Genomic DNA, 27,946 nt, shown 5'->3' on the forward strand with positions numbered 1-27,946 from the left:
CACTGAAAGACATATTGGCGAGCATTTCTTCCATTCAGTCTTCGACAGATCAAACTTTCTAGTTCCTGCCAAGCCAAAGTTCCATGATGATGGTGAAATTAGCTTCAAACTGTATCCACTTTCGACCTCTTGAATCGATTAAGGATAGTTTTTACGTCACTCTGCAGCTTTCAGTGTATTTTTGGATTCTTCAATTTAAAAAAAAAAATAATGAAAAGAGCAGAAATTTTTTAATTTTTTTTGTTGCTGGACAAAAAACACATTTGAGATACCAGCGAGGAAATCGGTTTAAGTAATATAATGTTGGGTACCCACTCATCTAATACCTACTACCTAGTACCTACATCATGAAAATGGAAATGGCTAAATATATCTAGATAGCATATCAAAATTATATCATCTTTATCGAAGTATTTCCGCTGAAAAAATGAATAATATCCTGCTCACTCGCATTAGGAAAGGAGTTAGGTATTACCATGCATCTGATATTTTGTAATAGTTAGACAGGTACATCAGTTTAAAATGTAAAGTTCGGTAAAGGTTGACGTTGGTGAAAATTGGCGAAAATTCTTCGAACAGATATCAATTCAAACAATTCAAAATGTGAGTGAATCAGACCTATTAGTATTCGTATCTACCTATAGCTACTTAGATATATAAGCATTAGGGCGGATCGCCAAAAAAAGGTGGCGGATTTTGACCAAATCCAGCAGAGACATTCATTTTTTTTAGCTCCGGAAGTGCCCTTGGAGGAAAGATTTGGGCCCCCAAAGAGGATGCATTTTCGAAAAAATTGTGTTTTTTCGCTCCTGTCGCTACACAACCTGTTTTGAGAAAAATGGCCAAGTCTCAAATGAGATTATTTGAGATTCTGCGTCGATCTATGCTATTGCCGTCAAAATCCAAGATCTTTTTTAGGGCTCTACTGATCGGTTGAAAATTTGCAAATCGCTTATTTTTAGATGAACTCGTGATTTGAAAATTTATTCTTGGCAAATATTTCGCATTAGTCATGTCAAAATATTGAAAGATATTATTATTCCTAAAATTAAGGAAACATTGCTCCCCTCCAGGAGCACCTCTGGAGCTAAAAAATTTTATGAGTAACTTTCAACTCAAATTGAAGATCACAGCTGAATTTGATCAAAATCTGTCAAATTTTTTTTTTTGACGATCCATCTTAATAAACATGCCTACGCTTCTCAAAGGTACTTGACATACTTTGATTTTTTTTTTGTATTCATTTACTCTAATGGGTAGTGAGTATTGTGCTTAGTTCGTCTGGCATTTCATAATGACGGAATTCCAGGAGCCATTTTCAAAAAAAGAAATTTTCAAAAGACATGGATTCCGATTTTTTTTGTAAAGACATCGAAAAAAGGAACAAAGGCACTAACCGTTTACCTATCCCATTTGAGCAGAAATTTGGCTCCTCACTCAGGACCAAATTCTGAATCACTGAAGCAGATTTTTCGATTTTTAGTGAATGCTTGAAAATGACAGAAATAGCCCATTGGTAGGTAATTCTCAACAGAAAAAGTAAATATAGGGATAAAGATCTGCAAGTGGATTTTTGTAAGAAAAATCATCTTTAAAATTGATTTCCACTATTTTTGAGCCGATCTGGAGCCTCCAGCAATTTCAAGTCGCTCAAGAGATGTGTTGGAATGAACTGTAGCAGCTGAAAATGTAATCTTGTCATAACATTTTGAATGAATTAGGATATGTGAATCTCTAGTTCGAGGTGACGCTGACGTTGACAATTTTGGATTTAAAAAAAATGTCCAGTTTCTAATTAGAGCGAAAATCAAAATACACTTCTTACCTATTCACACGCCTAAATCGATTCGGGATGTCCAACTCATGATAGGATTAAGTTTTACGCCGTCGAAGTTGATTGCAACGACTCCCTGAACGATTTGAAGTCGCTGGAGAAACGTCAACTTTTTCTGGAGGCTCCAAATCGTCTTGAAAATAGCTAATGGTAATCGATTGTTATGGGGGGGGGGCAATTTTAAGGGATAGAAAAACTTTTGACAGATTAATTGTCGGAAGACGTGTTGATCATTGATTTTTTTCTTCAAAATAGAGATGAACAAATCGAAATGATTACAGGAATCAACACGGAACGATTTTCCTATTACTGCTGATATCCTCATTATCGGGTGACAACTTACCAAACACAAGTGAAAGTTCATTGCAAAGCAATGTAAGTACTATCGCGTCTGATGGCACAATACTCTGTGATCCATCTGTAAACAATTCAACATGCGCCACGACGACATCTACTGCAGCTCCAACAGTTACAGTGATCCAGCAGGAGATCGATTCAATGAGATTATGCTTGGCTTTGATATTACTTCTATTGGCTTTAACTTCCTCAGGCTTCCTTATAGCCTACTTGAGAACCAGTTTTAAAAAAAAGGGACCGAAAACTTTACTGCTTAAGATCACAAGTTCATATTGTGTTACGTTGTTATTCTTGTACATTGCTTCTGTAATATCGTTTATCCTCTTGAATGTACCACCATTAGAGCGCAATACAGATATATATTCACGGGTAGCCAAAACAATCATAGAATATAGTGTTTATAGTTTATTCTTATGGTCGTGCTTCATAACGTACGAATGTTGGCAATGCTTCATCAGATTCAAAGATTACAAAGTTGATTCTAATCAGTCGAAGAGACGACGTCAGATGGACTACTTAATTCGATGCTGCTTCGCCTGGATTACGCCGATATTAATGCCGATTAATTCTTCTTTCTGTCCGTTCCCGAACGCAAACCAACCCGACATCACGCAGTCAACCAACAATGACACACTAATGAGTTTTCTACGTTGTCCTAAAATTAATAACACTAACATAAACGACACGTTGCTATATTGGGCTGATTTCGTGGTCGATCAAAATTCATCATCGCCAATAAATCTAACGGTTACAGTTGTCCTAGCCATGTGTATTATACTTCCATTTGTGCACATCTGCGTTCGTTTTCGATCACTTCTTATAGAAGTTGGCGATGCAGATATGAATAACTCGAAGAAGAAGAGACGTTATCGGTACATAGTTTATGCAAAATTATTATGTATTACTGGCGCATTCTGGGTTCTAAGCTCTTTCTTAATTTTCTTGGATAACCTTTGCCCTTCTATCGGTATAGTCGTATGCTTTTTGTTAACAGCATATGGTATATTGTTATGTATTAGTTTGGGTAAGAAAAACCACTCGTTTTACAACATTCTTCGGGGGCATATGAATCGAGTTTTTATTCGTCGTTTTCCTGATAGTGTTAGTATGTCCCAAGTGCGCATGACAAGATAATGATAAGTAAATAGTATCAAATCAAGTATAAGTTGTACTTTAACCAAGAAAACAATAAGCACTTTTTTTTTCATTTTCGCGTTGTAAAAATGTTTATTTTCATAAAATGTCTAATGTAATGGAGATGATTTGAATAAACAACATTCTTCTTTGCTTAGTTTACTACAGTTTTGTGTAGGCCTATTGAAATGTAAGCAAATATTAAATAGGTGAGTATTTCTTTTAAATTAGAACATATATAAAAAATGTATCACAGGCTATTAGGCCAAGTTCATACTGAAATGTGTAACTATTTGTAGAGATTTTATTTAAATACGAATATTAACTACCTTCTGTAAGATTTTAGAACATTTTTTAAAATTGGATTTTATTCTTTTATCTTTATTACCCCTCATTATGTTACAAGTTTTGTATTCCTTTCTTCCTACCTCAAAAGGGTTAGGTTTGATAATGAATCTTAGTGATGGGTTACTTTGTTAGTACCTATGTATATACATGTAGTGAGGTATTCATATTCCAGAATTTGTTTACCCACTTCAGTAATGACTAGAATTCTGAAGTCCATTATAAGTATTGCTCTTGTAATTTTTTGTAATTAATTAAGAGAATTTGTTCATAATGATGTAGAATAACTTTTGTTGTGTTGATTCAAAATGAATTTTTATAAGATGATTTAAAATTACATTTTTTAGTGATTAATTTAATTTTTTTCAATTTATAATTTTTTGTGATACCTAATTGATTTGTGTAGATTTCATTTTTTTTTTTTTTTTTTTTTTTTTTTTTAGTAATTTCATGTAAGTATTTATATGACTTTTTTTATGTGGTGATTCTGAATGAATTTTTTTACAATTATTTTTAGTGCATTTTTTATTTTTTCACTGTCATTTTGATTACCTACTTTTATGTGTACCTAGTAATTTTTATTGGGAGCTTTTTTTGTGATTTTGATGCATTAATAGAATTTGATTTTTGATTTAGTTGATTTCAAATGTTTTTTTTCTTGTAATTTCAAAATTTTTTGGGGAAAAAGGAATGTTTTTGTGTTTTATTTATATGAGTTCATTAGAGTTGAATTCAATGAATTTTTTGGGGGTGATTTCAGAATAGTGTAATTTTTTGTGATGAATGAACGATTAATGTTGCTTTCGAATAAGTTATTTTGTAGTAATCGAATGATCTTTTTTTCCTTTATATTTTCCTGCAATAATTTTGAATTTTATTTTTTAAATTCACTTTGAAACTTCTGTGATTTTAAATGAGTTTCTTCGTGGTGATTTTTTTCTTGCTAATTTTGGATTTGAAGAGTTTTTAGTGCTGAATTATATTTGTGGGTGGCTAATTGAAATTTTGTAGGTACAGATTAATTTTATCGCGTTTTTAAATGTTTTGGGTGGTGATCTAGAAAACGTTGGTTGACGATTACGTAAAAAAGATTTCAGATTAATTGTTGTATAGTGATTTTTAATGAGTTTTTTTTTCAAATTAAGCTACACACACTGTTACAGCTGCACGGGGTTTGCATTTTCTTTTGCTAAAAGCGCCATGAAGAAGTCCCTCAGAGGAAAATTTCTTTTACTAATCAGTTTACAAAAAAAAATTCTACGTCATAAAATATAATTATGCAACAAAATCGACTGATTTATATTTCTTGAGATTGAAAAAAAAGTCAGCAATACTCAAAATTTTCGCAACAGAATATTTCAACAATGCATTCGAAAACTTTGCAAAAATATCACAAATCACTAGTACTCCGTATGGTCATAAGCTTGGGAAAGACCTTCACACTAAATGGAAACAGCCGTAGGTAGACTAATGTTTCGCGTGATCCAACACGTTTCCAACGAGCCACCTGAACAACTGTGAAAAGCTTATTAATCGATTTTTTCTTTCATCTTAAGAGCATCTCTGTATTGAGACAGAAAAAAAAAGATACTATTTCACGCGTTTAAACGCAATTTCAAATTACACCGTCGACGACGTCCATTTATTAAAGTTCCCTTTTGACTCACTACATCATATAATTAAGCATGCTCGGGTAAATTTCATTACTCAAATACGCCGCGTGTCTGGGTGTACTTTTGTACTGGTTTGCAGAGTGTCCGGACCATAATTAAAATTCGTTTTGAAAACGTGATCTTTTTTCTTTTGATATTTACCTTATGGTTTTTTTTTTTACTTTTTACTTTTTATCCAATCAGATGGGAACCATATACCATATACCTATAAACTTCTTCTACTGAAAATTGAAATGTGATATTACTCTCGAAATACTCAATAAAGAAATGTGTTATTTGAGGTGTTACGTAGTAAAATACTGTGTTGTTTTGGCGTCGACGAATTTTATTTTGAACGTAGTATTAAAATGCCTTTTCTCTTTCTATTAATCACTGGTACCTATACAGGTAGATGCTGGAAATGATGGGTATGCTATAGGTAAGTCAATTTCAATTTGTCTCTGTGTTTTCGACTCCAGCCCCATCAAGACTGTTTTGCAGTCTTTGTGAACTTACACGTGCATAAGTGTATTTTTTAAATGAAAAGTAATATGAGAAGTTGTCACATAAGATAAGTATACAAAAACCGTTTATAAAAGGATTGGTTTCATTTATCGCACTTATTTTGTTTCACGAATAGGTAAGTGCTTATCGAATGTTCATTATGACTACATAAAATAATTTGTTTTTCATAGTTGTTATCAATACTTAGTACGGTATTTGAAAAATGATTATTTAATCGTCAGCAAACGAATTTTTACGTAATTACATCGTTTTTTTTTTTTTTATCAATTTTGATTAAATCATTTCCGCAGGAAATAGCGATGGTATCCACCGATTTTTTAGATCGTAGTTAGAAATATGAAAATAACAGAGAAAAACATTTTTGAGAGCAAAAAAATAAAGCCAATGAACGCAATGAGAGCTGGCAAGTGAAGTACATAAAATTTGAGTAAAAGAGAAAAAATTGAAACAATATTTTTGAAACTGCCTCCTCTATTCTTTCGATCTTTTAACTGTTTTGCTACTCTTAAAAAAATGTTTACGCCTCACTCTTTGCTTCATATGGGAGGCTCACCTATTTATAGCTTCCCTATCGTATTCGAAATCGATTTGAAACAGTTTTTTGGTCTTTTTCAACAGTTCTGGAGCTTCCAGTTCAGCTTCAAAAATAACTACTAACTGCTTTAGGGTTAAGAAATCAGAAATTACACCGAACAAAGTTAGATCGACATTAGATCATGCAAAAATATATCACCAGCCAAAATTTCCAGAGCTAATAAGCTGCATTTTTTGATTTTTGGCGCATCCTTGAAAACATTTGGGGAGAAAATTAGAAAATATCAAATTTCACGAAATCGACCCAGAAAATTGAAATTTGAGATATACCCTATTTTTGACCCTCCAAATCGATTGGGAACGGTTTCGAACCGAAATTTTACCCGATATGAAGTTGGAAAGTTGAAATTCACTCTTCACCATAATTTCAACATACTGACAAGGATACCTCTTGAGGTGTCACACTCCGATTTGAACGGGACCGCGATTTTCGGAAAGAGCATAGTCTAAAACCCCCAAAACCAAATTTTCAGCTGCCCAAGTTCCTTTTTCGATTTTTGGCGAATTTTTGAAAATTCAAATTAAACTGTTTTTGGCGATTTATGCTTATTTCTAAAAGTACTTACTTGATCAGTAAAACTGGTCAAAATAAGTCCCAAAATTAATATTAATTACCCAAATCCAAATTTTACCATTTCCAGCCATTCTGGAGCCTCCAGCACGATTTTCAATTTCTCCAGAATTTTGAATTTGCTCCAGAAGGCGTGAATATGAAGTTGGGCAGCTAAAAATCGAGTTGTATATTACACTCAATCTGTTGAACGAGTTTATCCACATTTGAGCCGATTTTGAGAGTGACACCTCAAGAGTGGTTATTTTAGGTGTCACTCTCGCTCCAAAACGGCTGGAAATGGTAGAATTTAGGGTTAGTTCTTCAAGAAATACAGTTATTCGCACAAATTTCACAAATTTCCTCACAAACGGTTATCTTTTGATTTTTTGATTTTTTTAATTTTGAAAAAAGCTGGTCAAAAAGCCACTCTTGAGGTGTTACTCCCAAAATCGGCTCAAATGTAAATAAACTCATTAAACAGGTCGAGTATAATACACAACTCGATTTTTAGCTGCCCAACTGCATATTCACGCCTTCTGGAGCAAATTCAAAATTCTGGAGAAATTGAAAAATCGCGCTGGAGGCTCCAAAATGGCGGGAAATAGTGAAATTTGGATGGGGGGTTAGTTTTGGACAAAATACAGCGATTCGCGTGAATTTCAAAAATTTCGACACAAACAGGAAACTTTTGATTTTTTGGATTTTTTAATTTTGAAAAAAGCTGGTCAAAAAGCCACTTTTGCGGTGTCACTCTCAAAATCAGCTCAAATGTGAATAAACTCGTTAAACAGGTCGAGTGTAACATACAACTCGACTTTTAGCCGCCCAACTTCATATTCACGCCTTCTGGAGCAAATTAAAATTTCTGGAGAAATTGAAAAATCGTGCTGGAGGCTCCAGAATGTCTGGAAATGGTAAAATTTGGATTTGGGTAATTAATATTAGTTTTGGGACTTATTTTGACCAGTGTTACTGGTCAAGAACGTACTTTTAAAAATAAGCATAAATCGCCAAAAACAGTCAATTTTGAATTTTCAAAAATTCGCCAAAAATCGAAAAATGAACTTGGGCAGCTGAAAATTTATTTTTGTAGGTTTTAGACTATGCTCTTTCCAAAAATCGCGGTCCCGCTCAAATCGGAGTGTGACGCCTAAAGAGGTTCCCTGAGTCAACTGGAGGACGGTGGTTTCAAGTCATTTTGCAGCCTCCAGCGGCTTTCTGGAAATTCCAGTTTTCCAAAAAAAAACCACCATTAAATCTGTCCAAATCAACTCTAGCACGTAAATCTATTCCGTCTCAAACTTTCAAAAATACGATTGGACCATGAACCTGTGGTAATCTCGCCCTCTAAAACTCTTTATTACAAATCATTAATTTCAACCGAAGAGCATCAGAGCCGAAATTTTCCAGATTTATGACCCAAATTCATGCTCAACTAAAACGGAAACGTTAAGTTTATGTAAACCATAAGCCAAGTAATTTTAATTTCTTTTGAAACGAGCTCCCAAACGAAGAAAGCTAGCTCTAACAACGAACGAAATTTTTAATTAAAAATTTATTACGTTTCAACTACCGGTTTAAAGTGTACTTCCTGGTGACATTTCTTTACATGTAGATCCCCTCCTCATGCTAATTTTCTTTCGAATACGACACTGTCTTTTTGCCTGCAGTCTCTCGCGAACAACACATTCGAATAAGACGATAGCATCTAAATATAAATTACCGCTCGCTATATTATAAGCCGTTTCAAAAATACATTTCGTTGTTCGATTAAAAAAAATTAATTAAATTTCGACTGTGTACGAAATTCTCTCCATAAATAACTCGGCGCGTTGTAGAGAAAACGGTACGAAAGTGAGGGGTTGGGGAGGGGACGAGGGGACGGTAGGTGGTATAGTATTTAATATTACAGGAAAAGTTAAACGCTTACCCAGTACTCCTAAACGATAATTAATGGTTACCACCACCAATCCGGCGAAACTCGCGAGTACGGTGCCGTCGTACGGATTTCCTGAATTCCATTCATATGATTCTCCATGAATGAAAACCAAAACAGGATACTTTTTCAGTTCATCTCCGTCTGAAAAATAAACATACAGAGAAAAAATTCATTAATTCGATATGCACCGTGGCAATACTTTATAAGGGTTGGGGAAAAAACCACCGGCGACAACGTACACCACAGCTAGGTAGGTACCTACCTCTTTACCCAACACACACCACGTACCTATTTATATGAAATTTTTTCAAATAACACCGCAAATCGTACTGTAACCGTGCACACCCTTTTAACTCACCACAATCGTTTTTTTTTTTTTTTGAACAAATCTCGCTAAAATCCACCCGCCATGAATATAAAATTCGCTTTATATTGAAAAATGTAATCCGATGACATTTTACAACTGCGTTTACATTTCAGAAATCGCGCTCGCGGTCACCTTATAACTTCGTAACACCAGTCGAATTTAACTCGACGAGTTTGAATAATCCGTAAATTCAATTAAAGCGACTTATCGCCAAATCTTCGTTTTCGTATTACGAATGAAATGGAAATGTAAAAAGTTGTTTTTTTTTTTGGCCGAGCTTTTCCCACAGCTCGAACATGCATCGAAAAAGTTTATACTTAGATGAACTTGACTATTTGTTTATTACGAAACTTTTCACGTCTGAGAATTTTCTTTCGCTATTTGTTTTGGGGTCTTTTTTTTCTATCACGGTTTGTTTCGTTCGAGTCTTAATTAATATTTTACTCTCATTTTAGCCTAATTTTCCTTAGAATAAAGGAAATGTAAGGCTTATACAGCCTATCATGATTCTGGGATTGGGGGTGTAATCAATCTCAAAATCCTTTTTGAGACTCCAGGAGTCCAAATCCATCGATACTTAGCATGTCTAATTTATATTTATACATCTTTGCTGGAACATAAGTTGATCTTAGCCTGAAAGATTTCAACAAGATTCACTCTGGTTGGGTATTTAGGCTTGGTTTGGTGTACAAATTTAGGGGTTTGAGTGGGGATGATCTTGGGTCAACATTCGCAGATGTCCACAATTTTGAAAGGGGGTAGAGAGGGGTTAAAAACACCAAAAAAAGGGAACGAAAATCCAATCAATAGGGAATCAAAAGTTGCACAACATATCCAAAAACCGGTCTTCTAGAATGATTTGGAGGAGGGGAAACCAGTTTTTGGTGTTTTTTTGGCATTGAAAAATCTTGTGTCACACCCCTCGCCCCTCCAAATTGACCTAGGAGGCTGAAATTTTCCATGTACATCTGGGAGGTGACCTAAATGTGCCGATTGGGGGGTTCGACTTTTCCACCCCTCCCCATTCCTTTACAGCAACAAAAAAGTGTATTTTCGCTCCCTTTTTCAACGGTTTTGATTTTGTATCATCGCTGGAGTCTTCCCAAATTGATCTAGGAGGCTGAAATTTCGTATGTAAATCCACAGGGTGTCCTAGATGTGCCTTTTGGCGGTTTTCATTCTTCAAGTCCTCCCCACCCCTTGACAGATGCAAAAAATACAACCATAAGACGAATGAAAGGGAAGAAATCATTCTTCTGGGCGAAGCTCAGAAGGGGAAACAGAAAAAAGTACATACTGTTGAAAAGCAAAGACCCCTTCAACTTGATAAAAACATTTGCTGGAAAAAAGTTTTGATAGTGAATTTTTGACTACTTTTGTAGTGTTTTGTCTGGGGAGCTGGGAAGAGGCTAGCTATTGGAGAGGTGTTCGGAGTGCAGCGAGGGACGACTCCAATAACCCATTCCGAATGTAGAGGCGAGCCCCGTAGGGGTGAGCCATTCGAACAAAGCGAGGGGGCGTTCTGAGCGAAGCTAGGAAACGACCTATGTAAGCCAGCGATAGGAAAATCAGGCTTGAAAAGCATTGCGAAGCGATGTTTTTTTTTCTTCTTATACTTACGATAGTTTTATCAAAGTATTTAAACTTTTACGACTTTTTTTTTACTTTCCAACTAAACGTTTCCTTCCTTTTTCGCTACGACAATTTCTGCTTTCGGTGTAAAAACCAACACTTTGTTATACGGAAATTTTCAAGACTGCTATTTTCCTAACTCGTTTATATATCTTGATAATTATTATTGTTTATGTTCTTTTTTTTACCCTTTTGGCTCGTGATTTTATATTGCATCGGAGTTGGAAGTTTTAAAAAATAGATACTTACTGAGGGAAAATGGAATGGACGATTCAATGCATTGCACAGAACTATTGTGGAAGAATGATTTTCTAAAGGGCGATGTCGTATATTGAAAGCGTGTAGATTTAAAAAAAATGCAACGACTTCAAATTTTATGCATGGCTTTTTCAATTTTTGTACCATTAAAAATTCTAATAAGGTTCATTCAGGATTCAAAATTCAGTCCACATGACGATAGGGAGCCTTCATTTTGAAAGTTCAAATTGTATCACTCTCATTTGCACATTTTGCTATAGTATTGACTTCTTTAAAACTTAAAGAAAAAAGGTGTAGAGGGAGGTAAGGTGTCCCAAAAATTATTAAAAATGCAAACATTCGCCAGGTGAGAATTGGTTTAGTTGGCGATTTTTTTTTTTTACTAAAAGAAAATCAATCATATGTGGAATGTGAGGGTTTTGGAACGGACTATAGAGTAGGTATTTCCTTCATTTTGGTATATTTTGCTGCCGCGTTAACTTTTGTAGCTTCAAAATTGAAAATTTTGGAAGCAGTGAACGTTACATCGGCTTTGTCGAAGAATTATTTGGATTTCATAGAATACCTACCTAAAAAGAAGATTGTGTACTCTGGAACTTTTGAAAACAGGGCCAGTCAGACGGGTCAATGACCTTAAGAGGCCAGACAACCTTAGGAAACTAGATAGTTAGGTAAGTGACCTTGAGAGTCTAGACACATAGGTCAATGACCCTATCAGAGCAGACATATGGGTCAATGACCTTAGAAGTCTAGCTATACACGGGTCAATGACCTTGACAAACCAGACACATGAGTCATCGACCTTAACATACCAGACATCCGGGTCAATGACCTTGACCGTCTAGCCATGTGGATCAATGACCTAAGGAGGCCAGACAAACGGGCAGGCTTTGGGCAGGCTTTGGGAAGGCAAACAGACGGGTCAGAGGCATGAAGGGTTAGCTAGCGGCCTTGGGAGGTCGATCAGAAAGAGCAATGAACTAAATGGCCATACCTTGGGAAGCCACGTTGACGGGTCAGTAAATATAAGAAAAATCACTTTTACGAAAAAACACTGCGTTTAATCGCGGACCAATGACTTTAAAGAGGCCTTCCAGACGACCTTGGGAAGCTACACAGGTAGGTCAGTGATTTGAAAGTCCGGACAGACGGGGGCAACGACCTAAAGAGGCCAGACAAGCTGACAGACGACCTTGAAAAGCTAGACAGGTAGGTCAGTGACCTTGAGAGTCTAGACAGATGGATCAATGACCTTAATAGACTAGATCCCATCTCCATAGATGATTCTACATAGTGAAACTGTCTCACAGAGGAGAAAAGCTGCAGTTTTGATACCATTTTGAAAGCATATTAGGTACGTAGTTTTGAAACGATTTGAAACACTTCTCATATTGACATGGTATTAAGTATTTTGAAACCGTCTTGAAACTGTTTTGAAATCATATTAAAGTCTTGTGCGATTCTGGAGCCTTCTGCAGATTTTTGATAGTTGAAATTTCTAGAAAATTTCAAATATTTAAGCAATGAAGTTGAAAAGCAAACATTTACTTCAGATGTAACCTAATTTCAACATACTGAGTTGATTTGAGGTGGTTTCAAGCCACTCTTGTCCAAATTAACTTCAGCTTTCTAATTTCATATGGTGAAATTTTGGGAAAATTTCAGCTTTTTCAGCTTTTAAAAAAGCACTGGTGGCTTCAGAAGACGTGCGTAAAATAGTTTAAAACTGTTTCTAAGGATGCCTTCCTTCCTTGTGAGTATAAATTAAGACTACTCTAGCCCATTGTTATTGGTACCGATGATGAAGGATGAGTTAAGTGAGTGAAGGGCGTCTTACACTTCACGAGAAGAATTTTTGCAAATAATGTGGAATGCTCTATTTCTTTTCCTCCCAAGTTTAGCTTTTCCATCAAAAGCCCCCGAAAATTTTTGGGATCGTACCCAGCTCTAAAAGTTGCTCTTCTTCAAAGTACTCCAACAATTCAAGCATAGAATATTAATACTCGATCGATCACACAGCTCCTACGTTCAAAATATCAATATTTTTCAACCACTCCAGTTCACCCTCTAAAAAAAAAATAAATCTTATAGTTTTCGGCCACTTTAAATTCACAAACGCGAGAAAAATTTCGCTATCGAATTTCACCTTGGAAAACCAGCATATTTCACAGCACGAAAAAATAAGTATAAGTAAAAAAAGAAACGCGTAATGTTGTTCAACAAAATAATGAAAAAAATCTCGACGTTATTTTATTTTTTAATAAAATATACAAACAAGGTTCTCTGTTGCACTTTCCTCTTCGGACTGCCAAATATCTAAGAGAAAAAAAAAATACCGACGAAAAAAACAAGCATAGAAAACTTAGAACATTGTTAAGTCGGTAAATTTCAAAACTTTCTAACAAAACTTTACTTCGTAAATTTAGAAGTTTTTGTTTTCTTTTTTGAGGGGTACGAGACGAACGCCGAAGTAAAATAAATAACGTGACACTGTTGTCAAATATAAGCGGAAAAATTTCAACCCTGATTTTAAAAGATGTTTACTTATGCATTTTAACGACGACGATGCTCAAGTGTGACGATGACGACGACGGCTATAAGATGATAAATAACCAGGTTTATTCTACCAGATAAATATATCCAGTCAATTTTCCCAGTTTTTGAATTAATTTTTCTTCTCGTTTTCGTATTATTTAGAACTCGTCTTCGTCCTTTAATTCTGTTTTGTATAATTAATTTAACGAAATTTTAAAATTTATTCGAGAAATGTTTTGTTTTCAGAGTTTGTTGTTTACTTTGAAAAATCATCGTCGAAATGGAGCTATAGATAGGTATAGAATATTGACAACTGATTTTTCAGAAAAAATTTCCATTTCAAGTTAATAAAATCAACATATATATGTACGTCATCAAATTTGATCATATTCAAAGTTATACTCGATGCAAACTCTAGATCTCAATTTGGATTTAAAAATGAAAGGAGGAAAGTCTCAGTTTATTTCAACACAGAGTAACGACTAATAAAGTACTTTAGCACTATCCAGATAAATTAAAACGTTGAGTAAAAAGGTAAGCAAGGTACACACGATGACGTTGAAAAACACAGCACAGCAGGTCGCCAGGTCGGATTTAAAATACTCGGATCAAAAATCTATTCGTAGTTAGCATTTTGAAAACGCACGCCAGCCATGACCCATTATACTTATTTAAACAAAAGAACGTATCAAATTCATCCTTTAATGCGATTTTCTGGACCTTTATACGATACTAATTATCGTTTGGTAAAATATCCGTAAAATATTATTCTACGCGGATTAAAAAGGAAAGGTTTAATTATACGTGGCCTTATAGCATACTTACTGGTAGTAAAAGTATAAGGCAAAGCAAGGCTCGTTCTCTGTGCGGCGATTGAAAAAAGCCAAATTTCCATTTCTCGCATGTCGCCTACTAATGGGTTCTTGACAGTTCGTCGCCCACTTGCCTACTTCAAAGATTTATTACGGTAGACAACGCACACACACAAATGCATTACCTACGTTGGTACGTACATTATAACAGGCAACTGGAGAGAGAGAAGAAAAAAAAATAGTACCAAGAATAACACACGATGACGCTCGCATGACATACAGTTCGTGACAAAATCCTTGATACGAGTGCCGGCAAACAAACGACTCGCTGCCCATTATTTGGCAACTTTATGCGAAAGAAGCGCCACTACACAACGACTTGTCAGCACGGTCGTCATCGCAATAATTGTTGCCTGTTTTTTTTGCCCACCAAGCAAAAAATACTTTTCGCCAGGCTTCAGCCGAGCAGAAGTATTAGCAAATTCGCACGTACCGTATAAGGTTATTTAGCAAAGTTTTTTGGGCGCATTTTAATTCGCACTTGTTTAGCTCACATAACCCGGATCCGGATATGTCTAAAAATAAAGGTTTTCAATTATTTCGCTCCAAAAGTCACGTCGAATTTATTTCTCGACGAATAGGTTATTTTCGAGGGTATTTTTACGCATAGCCTACAATTCTCTCTTTCTTTTCGTTTTTTTTTCCTATAGCATTTTGGCCGATCGCGCGCCCGTATTAAGAAGTAAAAACGAGCAGGTAATTTTGTTTACTCGGTTTACGTTTGCTTAACCACTTTATACCACGTTGAGTCAATAAACTAATCGAATGTTCTACCGCGGTCGCCCTCTTTGCCTGGACGATATGCTGTCATCGCTTTTTACCCTGGTAATCTATCTAACGCTTTTTCACCTTTGTGAGAGCGATTTAAACGCACGACGAGTTGTCGTTCAAATTTCAAATTACCCCGGAATAGGTATATACGTACGAGTATCATCCTTTTTTCGCTGCTGACTGATTCGACGATAGCATTCTAAATGTTTGTTGTGTAGGTATACGAATATAACGGAATAGGTCCCTATTACTTTTATTTTCTTCTTTTTTTTTCCTGGCTGGAAAATATCATAGGATCGTTCATCGTTAGGATCGTTCGAGCGATTTTTTAGATTAATTTGGTGAAGTCACAGACCCTTATACATATATTGCTGACATACATGAACTACCTACCTTTGTAATATGTATAAATAACAGGTACTTGCCTAAGAGAATAAAAAAGCGGCGAGGAAGGTATCAAAATTTGCACAAACATTTTTGAATCAGACAAGGGTATAAATCGAAAAAGCATGCAAAAAAATTCCACCAGTAAAAATTTCAGGTCCAAAAGTGCATTTTTTGGTGGATTTTTGAAAATCAGATTTGGATTAGAACAATTTAAAAATTACAAAATTTCACCAAATTGACTAAGAAAGCTAAAATTTGACAATTTCAACCTAAGAAGCACCCATAATTCATGGAGACTTCGGAGGTGATTTCGAAAAAAATTAAGATATCAACTTACATAGCACCCATGATTTTTTGAGACTTTGAAGGTGATTTTCAACAATAAAATGTAGGCCTATACCTGAATTTTGAAAACTGAAAAATTCAAATTATGAAGCACCCATGATTCATGGAGACTTCGTAGGTTATTTTCAAAAAAAAAAATTTCAACCTACGAAGCACCTACGATTTATGGAAACTTCGTAGGTGAATTTCAAATAAAATTAGAAACTTCAACCTACTAAGCACCCATGATTCATGGAGACTTCGTGTGTTATTTTCAAAAAAAAATATTAAAATTTCAACCTACGAAGCAACCATGATTCATGAAGAATTAGTCGGTGGTTTAAAAAAAAATCCAGTATACCTGAATTTAATGTGAGGATCTTAAATTTCAACCTACGAAGCACCCATGATTCATGGAGACTTCGTAGGTGAATTTCAAAAAAAAAATATTAAAATTTCAACCCAAAAAGCATCCGTGATGCATGGAGACTTTGAAGGTGATTTTCAACCAAAAAAAGTTTACCTAAATTGTGAAGACTGAAAATTTCAGCCTACAAAGCACCCATGATTCATGGAGACTTCGTCGGTGGTTTTCAAAAAAAATTAAAAGAGTCACCCTACGAAGCACCCATGATTCATGGAGACTTCGTAGGTCATTTTCAAAAAAAAAATTACATTTTCAACCTACGAAGCAACCATGATTCATGGAGAATTCGTCACTGGTTTTCAAAAAAAAAAAAACAAAACAGTATACCTGAATTGTGAAGACTGAAAATTTCAGCATACGAAGCATGATTCAGGAAGACTTCGCAGGTGAATTTCAAAAAAAAAATTGAAAATTTCAAACTATGAACCACCCATGATTCATGGTGACTTCTTAGGTTATTTTCAACAAAAAAAAAATTAAAATTTCATCCTACAAAGCAACCATGATTTATGGAGAATTAGTCGGTGGTTTTATATAAAAAAAAAAAACCAGAATACCTGAATTGAAGACGTCATAGCAAAAAGGACATATGTATGAAAGTTGTATTTTGAGAAAAAACTGTTTGAAAGTTTGAGTGCTTGTGAAGTTTAGAAATGTGCATATTTGAACATGGTGACGATTTTATCTTATTTTCCCACTATCTAACTATATGAAATGCTATGCACCATCAGTCTGGAGGAAACTGTGTGTTAGCGGTAAGCGCTCAAACATTTCGAATTATATGTCCTTTTTGAAGCGAAAAATTGGCCAATTTTTTTTTTGATTTAAAAATGTTTTTAAGCAAATTTTTGGATTTAAACCGGGTAAATAATGGTTGACAACACAAAATCGACCATGAGTAACCCATTATCTCTGAAAAAGTAAATTTTTAATCGACTTCCCAATTTTAAAATGGCGATATCTCACTGGTTTTTCGACTTTGTGAAGTGGGGGTGGTCTCATATGATAGAGGAAGGTCTGAAGAATAACAATATGGATTCGCCTCAAAAAGGACATATAGGTATGTCATATATATCCCTTTTTATTATGACGTCTTCAATTGTGAAGACTGAAAATTTCAGCCTACGAAGCACCCATGATTCATGGAGACTTCGTAGATTATTGTCAAAAAACATATTACAATTTCAACCTACGAAGCAACCATGATTTATGGAGACCTCGTAGGTTATTTTCAATAGAAAACTGTATACCTGAATTGTGAAGACCAAAAATTTCAACCTACGAAGCATCCATGATGCATGGAGACTTCGAAGGTAATTTTCAACAAAAAAACCGAAATTATGGAAACTTTGAAAATTTTGACTTATGATGCATCAATCAATAATGGAGACTTCGTAGGTAATTTTCAAAAAAACTGTAAGTACCTATATAGGTACCTGAATTGCGAAGACTGAAAATGTCTGCCTACGAAGTACCCATGATTCATGGAGACTTCGTAGGTGATTTTCAACAAAAAAGTTCTTTTTCTATTCCGCTTTGTTTAGTCTAAAAAATTTTCTGCCGATTAGGATATATACCTCACTTGAAAAACCCTGGCAACCTCTCCAAATTATAGAGATGAAATTCGAACTAATAGTCCTAATGGTTGGATTTATGTCAAGTAGAAATACATAAAATGAAAAATCAAGTATATGTACTTGTATCAAATGACATTTTCAGGTCACAGTAATAACTTATACGAGAGGTCAATGATCCTTTAATTTTTCGGCATTCTGTACCAACTTATTTATTAAGAAAGATGTTGACTTTTAACCTTCCTCGTGCACCCTCGAACCATTAAATCAGCCCTTAGATGTGACGTCGTCGTCGGTTATTGGACCAGTTAAAAGTTGGGATTTCAAATATGTACCTAGATTCTCAAATGACAAGTTAACTTATGACAGGGGGAAGCGTACCTATACAACAGTAATTTCACACTCGAGCCACTCGTATCGTCCTAGACAAGTTGTTGAGCACAAATTGAAACGGTACGTTAATTTTAAGGACACGCTACACATAAGGCGTTTTTCTAACTGCCTTCGGGAGAAGAAAAACAACGACGATGGTACACAATTGTCGGATAAATTTATAAAATATCTTCCTCGTAGACTATATCTTCTTCGGTGAAAATATTTTTCTTTTACCTTAAAGACAACCCTGCTGCAGAAGGAAACATTCTACGAGGTAACTTGATTCGCGTAATTTAAAATCTCTGTAACAAAGATTTGAACAAACTCGACGCAAATAAATAAAATATAAAATAAAAACAAAATGAAAAAAACAAAACTTAAAACTAGGTTAAAAATAAATTTCTCAGCGTAGATTTGTTTATCTTGAACATAGTTTTTCGTATTGTTTAAACAAAAATAAGGGGAACTTGACATTTTTTTTTCTCAAAGACAAATCTGTAAATATATGTATAACGTAAAGTATATATTATTATTTCACGATAAATGTTAGGAGAAAACACGTGCGAATAAAAATGTAAACAAGGAAAATAAAATGAAAGGACTTTACAACGTCTACAAGTTGACAAAAAAGCAAACGATTCTCTATAACCTTTACCTAATGCTACCCACGTAAAACTTTATTTAACAAATAAAGAAAATATCTGTAGTTTATTTTTCGTCGTCGGCTGTATCATAAAAACACACACAGCTGATGACACGTTCGACGATTTAAAGTCACTATTCGTCCACATTTCGTGTTTATGACGTAGAAGAATTGAATTCTTTTTTGAATTTTTATTGAGTTCATTTAGAAAACACGCTGCGCCAGGCTAAAAAGCAAAGGGCGTAAGATAACAAGACGAAGAAAAAGTGAAATCTCTTTTAAAAAATGATCCTCATAAATGGGTTCATTTGATACTGCTCGTCGCACGTTCGGTGTCATCTACGTAGAGACGTAGAGCTCTCTCTCTCTCTTTTGCCAGTTTTTTTTTTTTGCTTTTTCCTTATTTTTTTCCCTTTTATATAAATGATATTACGTATAAAAGCGTTTAATTTTCAAGACTGTAGACCTTTTTCAGGATATTGTTCGATTTGAAAGCTACTTGTGTTTTTACTTTTAACACGTTTCTCTTATTTTGTATTTTTTCAATTACGCCTTCCCTTATCTCTTTGTGAACTTCTTTTCGTCGTTTTATACGTAATATACCGACAAACTAACGATTTTACTAAAGCTTCACCGTGAGATGGTTTCTAACTGCAGAAAAATTCCCTTTTCTTTGGTTAAAAATAAAAGAAGAAAATTAAAAAAAATAACGAATGCAAAATTGTTAAAATGTCGAGCGCGTTTGGAATACCGTTCGATATGGCTTGGTGTTAGTTTCTTTTTAAAATTTTCTATTTTCTTTACCGAACCAGCTTATTTCTTTTATTTTTTTGAGTGGATATTGCCATAATTACCACGAGGCAAATGTTATGAAAATTATTCGGATGGGATTAATTCGATGTCGATTATACTTTAACATCAGAAGGATCGCCGCCTTGGGCTGCATGCTCTCGAATTTCGTCTTATTGCTTTGTCGTAGGGTTTTCTATTCGATTTTATTTTTGTTCATTTTATCTAATGCTCATCCTACCAAGGATGGAAATTTCAATATCTTCTGTAAAGAGTTCTGAGAGGATCGCACGAGCATCTGTGCCTCTCTCCCTTCCTCATCCATCACTTCAAAATACAGTAAATTCAGCTCATTCGCAATTGATACGAAATACAGTCACTTTCCATTTTGAAACCTTTATTATTATTATCCTTTGAAAATTCAAATACTTAGTTTTGAAGTAGGAATTGCCAAAAAATTGCGACTGATGTTTTTTATTTTTGAAAACCGCGAGATATTCACTCTATTTTGGGTAAAATTTCATCGAAAATTCTGAAAAAAAGTTTTGTTTAAAATTTCTGATTTTCTGCCAATATTTCAACTATTTTTGATACACAGTTTGCGAAACTTTTTTTTTTTTTTCAAATGTTTATTTGAGGAACTGAACATAATTCATTAACCTAAATGTATCACATTAGAACAACACTTTACAAATTTTACAATTAAATTGTTATCAGAATAGTAGTGCATTTAGAGACTCAGGAGATCCATTGTATGGAGTCTCTTCAGTCTCCTCCTGTCGTCACTTTGATCCAGAAGCATCAGAGCTTCACAGTTTGGATGTTTATGCAGCCGGTTGACGTACGCATTCGATTTATGGCAAATAATTGAGGAGTTTGGTTACAAAGTTAGACAAACGCCACAGGGTTGATTTTGAGAAAATTTATGTTTTTTGTTACAAAAATATACAGCATTGTAAAGGCGGGGGATATTTGACAAATTGTAGTGATGATACCAAGTAACAAAAATACAAAAAATATCCTTCCACCATCACCCTCCACCACTAATAAAAAGAACCTGAAAATGCACTTGTCTGATTTTGAAACCAAGATGAAGATAATTTAAAATTGAAGCTGTCTAGATCAGTTAGGTTTTGATATGTATAGGATTTTTAACCCTCTTTCCATTTCTGAGGTCCCTTAGTTTCAAAATAGTACTTAAAAGGTCAGAAAACGCGATCAAAGTTGCGCCTTAGTTTCAAACACGGACATGTGAACATTATCTTAGTTTCAAAATGAGACATATCCTATCATCTTAGTTTCAAAAACAGACATATCCTGGATATGTCTGTTTTTGAAACTAAGACAATTTGCACATGTCTGTGTTTGAAACTAAGGCGAAACTTTGAGCACGTTTTTTACCCTTTTACATACTATATTGAAAATAACAGACCTCGGCAATGAAAAGAGCGTTAAAAATCCTATAAGAATCAATATCTAACTCGATTTTTGTAGAAGTGACGTTTGTCTAACTTTGTAACCAACCTCCTCAGTTACGTTGATTGGATCGAGCTGAAGATCATTTCGAAGTTGTTCATTCAAGACAAACCAAGGTGCCTTTGTTATAGCTCTCATGAACTTGTTTTGGAAATGCTCGATGACAAGGCGATTAGCTTTTTTCGCGACGCCCCAAATTTCACATCCATATGACCATACAGGGAGGAATATAGTTGTAAATCAGCCTTTTGTTAGCTAAGCTCAACTTTGAATGACTACCAATTAGCCACTGAAATTTATGAAGTTGTAAATTTAAAAAGTCTTGTTTCCTTTTGATATGCTCTTGCCAATTGAGCTTGCAATCCAGGTGTAATCCTAAGTAACGGGCATGCTGTGCCACAGGGATTGGTTGGAACATATCCGTGTTTCCGGAGTGAAAAATCAACACGTACAGATTTATTTTTGTTCAGCTGGATTTTCCATTTTTTTGCCCATTTTTCGATATTGTTCACAGCTGTTTGCAGAAGACCTACAGCTTTCTCATAATTATCATCACATGCAATGATACCAGAATCATCAGCAAAGAGCATGTTGGTAGTGTCTTCAGTAACTGGGTAATCACTGGTGTAAAGAAGAAAGAGCGTAGGTCGAAATACACTTCCCTGGGGAACTCCGGCAGAAATTGATGCATTTTGAGATGAGTCACAGCCCCATTGAACACTAAACGAGCGGTTGTTTAAATAAGATTTCAGAAGATTACATAGACTGTTAGGAAAATGATCTTGAAGTTTACTGATAAGTCCCTCATGCCAGACCTTCTCAAAGGCACAACTAACATCGAGGAAGACAGCTGGTGCAAACTGCTTTCTCTGAATTTTTTCAAAAATCTTGACCCATTTTGATAGTTTGCATGACACTTTTTTAATTTTAAAAATAATTTCCAAATTTTGGGTTCAACAAAAAACATTTGTATTGAAATATTCGAATTTCTCCTGAAATTTTAACCCATCTTGATCAATTTTTAGAAATACTGGAATAATGTTTTTGTCAAAATAATTATTTGAATTTCTCTCAAAATTTTACTTATTTTGATGGGTTGCATGATACGCTTCGAAAAAATCTCAAGAATCATTTCCAAATGTTCAGCCGAAAATTCTTCAGAAATGTTCAAAAAGCATTAACGTCGTAACACACTTGAACCCATTTTAATGAGAGTCGCATGTCTTTCTGTCAAAAATCCCAAAAATAATTTCCAAATTTTGGGTTTCAAGCTCAAAAAACTCCATCCCATACCACCAAACAGAATTGATTTTCGCCTTATCTGTTCTAAAAGTCCTTTTTTTGTTTAAAAAGTTCTGTTTTTTGCCATACTTACTTCAAGGTTCTGTTTTTTTTTCTGTCGAATTTGCTAAGTCAAGAAGTGTCAATTTTTGGCAAAATGTTCAAAAAGTGTTCATTTTTGGTAAAATTGTCAAAGGGCCCAGTTTTTGGCAAAATTCTCAACCAATCCTGTTCTTGCCAAGATTGTTCAAAAAAACCGCTGCTTTTGCCAAAAAGTTCAAAAATATATCTACCTTTTTTTTTGTCAAATTGTTAGAAGGAGTCAATTTTTGGTGAGTTGACGAAAAGTTGTAACGTTTTTTCGTCAAAATTCTCAGCAAGTAACTTTTGATGAAATAGTTGCCAAAACGTCCAAAAAGCATTGATTTTTACCTTGCTTGCCTAAAAAATCCTCTTTTTGTTTCAAAGTTTACCAAGCAACAAAAGTCCTGTTTTTTCTTTTTTTTTTTTTTTTACAAAATTGCTTTAAAAGCTTCTTCGTGTAGTCAACTTTCATTTTCTTCCATCGTTTCATTTTTTTCTGTTTTTATGGCAATTTTTGACTCATTTATTCACCGAGGGAGATGACAATTTCGCGGTGTGATTTTCTCACCCGAAGTAACACCTTCAGAGTATAGGAGCAGAAAAAACGAAAAAAAATTTCCACCATGTACAAATAAGATACACCCTACTCCAGAACAACTCAAAAACGTGAAATTCGGATTCGAACTTGGAATCTAGTACGAAGAAAGAAAATCCGGCTAAAAAATACGTACAATTTTCACGATGGCAGCGTGCCGCAGGTTAACGCGGTGTGAAAAGCAACTATACGACGATGTCGCGTTATCAAATAAGCTATAAAACTAGACACGTTAAGCATTTCGCTTGCGATCTACGCTCCGCACCGGCGGCCCGGCCGGCCAGGCTGGGACGCGTTGCTTTGTAGTTTTCATCGCGTTCACTCAACCGAAGCGTAATTATGGGCGCTTTGAAAAAGCACGCCAAGGCTAAAAAAAAGCACCATGCTCATCGTGCCGTTTGTTTGGCAAATTATCGGTAATTTTATTAACACGTTTGTATCATTATTTCGGGTAAAGAGTATGCAAATTTTGAGTAAATTCAAATGTTTGTTAAGTTGCATAATAAAACCGCGCGCCTATGTAACGCGTATTTAAAAAGGGCGTCATCGTATGCAATTTATTTCGCCGCCGAGTTCTGATGTAAATTATTTTAAATAAATTGCCATAAGTTGATGCCGCACCGTGCCCGCCCTTAATTGTCGATGGTAATTTCAGGCGTTTAGCTATGCAATTTAATTAACGTTATATTTACGGGCCTATACTAACCTAAGTAACTGCCAACGAAGCTGCTACCATTCCCGCCTGTTTCGGCTCACCTTTTCCACTTTCTTCACGCGTATACCGCATCGTATAATCTTACAAAACCGTAACATTTTTCCACCTGACCTTGAAACTACAGCGACGTTATAGAGCGAGCGTGATATAAATGATGAAAATGCCCTCCTCGCTCCTCCTGTGATGCTCAAGTTGGCCGGTGGCTGGAAGGAATACCACAATTTTCTATCAAATTCGTAGAGTTGGTTAATTATGATTTGCAAATCTTTCGTGTAGAATTTTGACCTGTCGGTCGTAAAAAGTGAATCGATATCTTCATTAATTTTTTGATTAAGATTGCATAAATTTTAACCAATTAGAATCAAAAATTTCAAAATCGATGGAACTGATTCGAAAATAAGTCAAAATTTGGAAAAAAAATAGATGCCAAAACTTGTATCAATTTTTAAGTAAAAATGGTAATTTTCTGACATTCTGACCAATTTTAGAAAATTTGTAACATGGACTTTTCATGAATTTTTCCCCCATTTTCATGATGACTGACGAATCCTGAAAAATGATTCTTTCGCGAACGATTTGATCAGAGGTGAAAATTCGAAATACCTATCAGACTATCACCTATAAATTATACCTGATGAAAGATTAATTATAGGTACTTATTTGCCTCTAAACTTGCTACTACAAATGTATCAACAAAAATAAGAGCTCATATTTTCCCAAACGATTCTCTCAGAAATGATGAATCGTTCGAGAACGACTGAATCACTAGGAAACCAAATCAGGTTACTCATACACGACGATACAAAATTAAATATTCTTCAATCTATCAATGAAAATTGTGAATGATTCGTTCGCGAACGATTTCTTCAAGGGAAACAAATCGTTCGCGAACTAATGCGAATCACTGAAAAAATCAAATCAATTATATGTAGATGATAATTATGACAAAGTCGGTAGTAGTTTTAGTTTAATCATGTCATCAAAAATTGGTCCCGATTCGTTCGCGAACGATTTGCTCAGAATTGAATAATCGTTCGAGAACGACTGAATCTTTACTAAATCAAATCCAATGAAAGAGATCGAGGAGAGATTGGACTGTTTCAAATACAGCAATAATAATCAGAGAAGATTCGTTCGTGAATGATTTACTCAAAAGTAAAAACGTTCGCGAATGAAAGAATCGCCAATGAACCCGACCAGATGAAGAATCGTATCTCAACACTTGATATTACAAAATCAACAAAAATTCGAGGTGATTCGTTGCCAAAATATGATTCTCTTAGTAATGATGAATCGTTCGAGAGCGATTTGAATTAGGTAAATCATTCGAGAATGACTGAATCTCTATAAAATCAATCTGGTGAAACAGGTCGAGGTATAAACTTCAACTCTTTCAAACCATATTCTAAAAACGAAATATGTAGATGAAAGAATTCGGAAGTTACGGGCTCGCTGTCAAGTTTTTCATCGTTTTCCTGCATTTTTTTTTTTTTTTTTTTTTGATAATTATAATTCATTTTCAAACACATCTATAAATGTGTATTTCGACACCTTCATTAACTAAAAAGCATTCCGTATTTAATGAAAATTTTCCAATTGAAGAATCGCAATTTTTAAAATTAAAATTACACCTGGCTTCAGGTTTTCACCATCTTCTTTTATTTGTCGAGTATAATGAAAAGTATCCATCTTCTATGGAAATTATACCGAATTGATTTATTTTCACCGAGACCGACGAAAGAAACCCCGCATTGGGATGTAAAAATCAGTACCGCATTAAAAGTAGATTTTTCTCCCCGAAGCTATTAACTCCACAGAGGATACTCAATCATAAAAATGGATGATTCTAATCAACGTCTCTATACTTTTTCGTTCCGTTCTTACAAACACCTCAGCCGTAAAATTAGAAAAGCATTAAAATTCCAAGTTGCAAAACTTTTTCAACTGTGAAAACGCTACGTTTAAATTACCGAGAGTTGGCAGTTTCAACGCAGGCAGGCATTGATACGTTGGTACCATATTATCATTAAGGACTCTCGAACTGTCAACATCATAACTAAAAACAGTGAGAGTTCAATCGGTCAATTAAAGTTGGTGGAAATTCCCTTCGAAAAAGGTAGATATTTATTTCGGCAACTGCAGCACAGTGTACATATACGTCGCGTCGCGTTGTTGTTAACAATTCATTGGAATAGAATATCACCACAACTAGCACCATTAGGGTGTCCCTTATTTATACTTGGTGAAAAAAAAAAATTCGAATTTTTTTCGGGACCCCCCCTGAGTTGGTTCGTATACATGAGAAAATAATGCCCAAAAATTTTCAGCCAAATTGGAGTATATTAACCTGCCCCGCATCGCCCCTCTTTGTTGAAAAGAGGAGCGCGCCCGAGCTCCGCATTACTCCACCACGGCGCGTGGCACACGAAACGTAACGTACGGGGGTTGATACGCGCCAACATCTTTCTACTTCTTCTTGTTTTTGTTGGTGCTTGTAGGCTTTGAAACTTTTGTTCATAACTCCTCGGTGTCTCTGATGAACAATGTACCATTCTATAGTAAAAACTTTGATTTTTTTTCTGCAGGGAAGCGCCTGTGATTTCTAATTTATGAATAAATTTCGCACTTTTTGATAAAAAATGAATTGGAAACCTGAACATGACTGTAATTATTAGAGTTTAATACAGAAATGAAATGAATACGATTCAATTAAAGAGGGAGACAAATTATTTGTGAATGTATAAAAAAATTCATATTTGTATCATCAAAAAAGAAGAAAAAAAGTCTATTGGAAATAGCAAAAATCAGTTCTGAACAAACGACTTTTATTTTGATTCTGAAATGCATTTTTGAGCAAGATAATTTCAGGGAAACTATTTTTCAAGTTTTTTTCTTTTATTAGGTACTATTTTTTTTAGAAATACTTTTTCCAGTCACTAATTCTTTCCAAAAAAAAATTGAAAAATTGAAAAAAAGCAATTTTTACAAACTTTTAATTTTATTTTCATGGAAACTAATTGTGATTGAACTATTTTCAAACCCCATTTTTTTGTGTTGAAATATTTTGGTCTTTTTTCAAATTTACCCATAAATACATATTGTAATAATTTTTATCGAGAATAACAAAATCTTGATTGCATAAAAAAAAGTTCCTTGAAATTGCCACTTCTGATTTTTGTTTTCCTGATGGGGGTGGGGGGGGTGGAGGCGGGAAGGAAAGCGGAAAAATTTTAACTGCCTATGAGCACAAAAAGACTTAAATAATTTTGTAAATTACTTGTCAAAATGCATCACGTTCTTCTAAATCACTTGAAGGTACAACTTATTATAATTATGTTGTAGTATCAGTTCCAAAAAAGTGCATTAAAGGCAAGAATGTGCATAATGAACAAGCAAAAGTGATGGGGAGACACTGAAGAGTTATGAACAAAAGTTCCGAGGCCTACAAGCACCAACAAAAACAATAGGAAGTGAAAAGATGTTGTCCCGTATAAACCCCCGTATGTTGCGTTTCGTGTGCCACGCGGCGTGGTGGAGTGATTCGGAGCTCGGGCGCGCTCCTTTTTTCAACAAAGAGGGGCGATGCGGGGCAGGTTAATACACTCCGATTGGGCTAAAAATTTTTGGGCATCATTTTCTCATGTATACGAACCAAACTAGGGGGGGGGGTCCCGCAAAAAATTCAAAACTTTTTTTTAAGGGACACCCTAAGCACCATGCACTAGGCTGTACTCTACGATTGTCCACAGAATGTTTTTTCTACCGCCATTAACCTCGAAATGCGGGAATAGCTTGCTGTCTGCTTTTTGCCTTTTGATTATACCGCATCGTTTACTACATAAATATACACGTGTACAATGTTCATGTGAAAATAAAAGCCGCTACGAGCGACGAAAAATGGTTACACA

At 34.9% G+C, this 27,946-nt stretch overlaps 2 protein-coding genes across 5 annotated transcripts in view; one reads left to right on the plus strand and one right to left on the minus strand.

Annotated features, from left to right (window-relative positions):
- The window catches only part of LOC135840376 (neuroligin-4, X-linked-like), a 382,893-nt gene that overhangs the window by 50,810 nt on the left and 304,137 nt on the right, over positions 1-27,946 (minus strand). For all 3 annotated transcript variants that reach the window (XM_065356875.1, XM_065356876.1, XM_065356877.1), the window contains exon 2: positions 8,925-9,074. In XM_065356875.1, the coding sequence (XP_065212947.1) occupies positions 8,925-9,074 (150 nt within the window). The remainder of the gene's footprint in view (positions 1-8,924; positions 9,075-27,946) is intronic.
- LOC135841049 (uncharacterized) lies at positions 409-4,069 on the plus strand. Of its 2 annotated transcripts, none has more exons than XM_065357836.1 (2): positions 409-603; positions 2,116-4,069. In XM_065357836.1, coding segments are annotated over exons 1-2 (1,212 nt in total). In that variant the 5' UTR covers positions 409-601; the 3' UTR covers positions 3,326-4,069. The 2 variants fall into 2 exon arrangements, with proteins under 2 accessions (XP_065213908.1, XP_065213907.1); XM_065357835.1 differs by lacking the exon at positions 409-603 and adding an exon at positions 1,267-1,516.

The sequence above is a fragment of the Planococcus citri genome, chromosome 3 (assembly GCF_950023065.1).
Source record: "Planococcus citri chromosome 3, ihPlaCitr1.1, whole genome shotgun sequence".
NCBI classification, from domain to species: domain Eukaryota; kingdom Metazoa; phylum Arthropoda; class Insecta; order Hemiptera; family Pseudococcidae; genus Planococcus; species Planococcus citri.

Bases quoted from the DNA above. Each gene is read 5' to 3' on its own strand.
- LOC135841049 (XM_065357835.1), top strand. From the start codon at position 1,497: ATGACAGAAATAGCCCATTG. The intron at 1,517-2,115 runs GTAGGTAATTCT...AAATGATTACAG, and splicing joins ATGACAGAAATAGCCCATTG to GAATCAACACGGAACGATTT.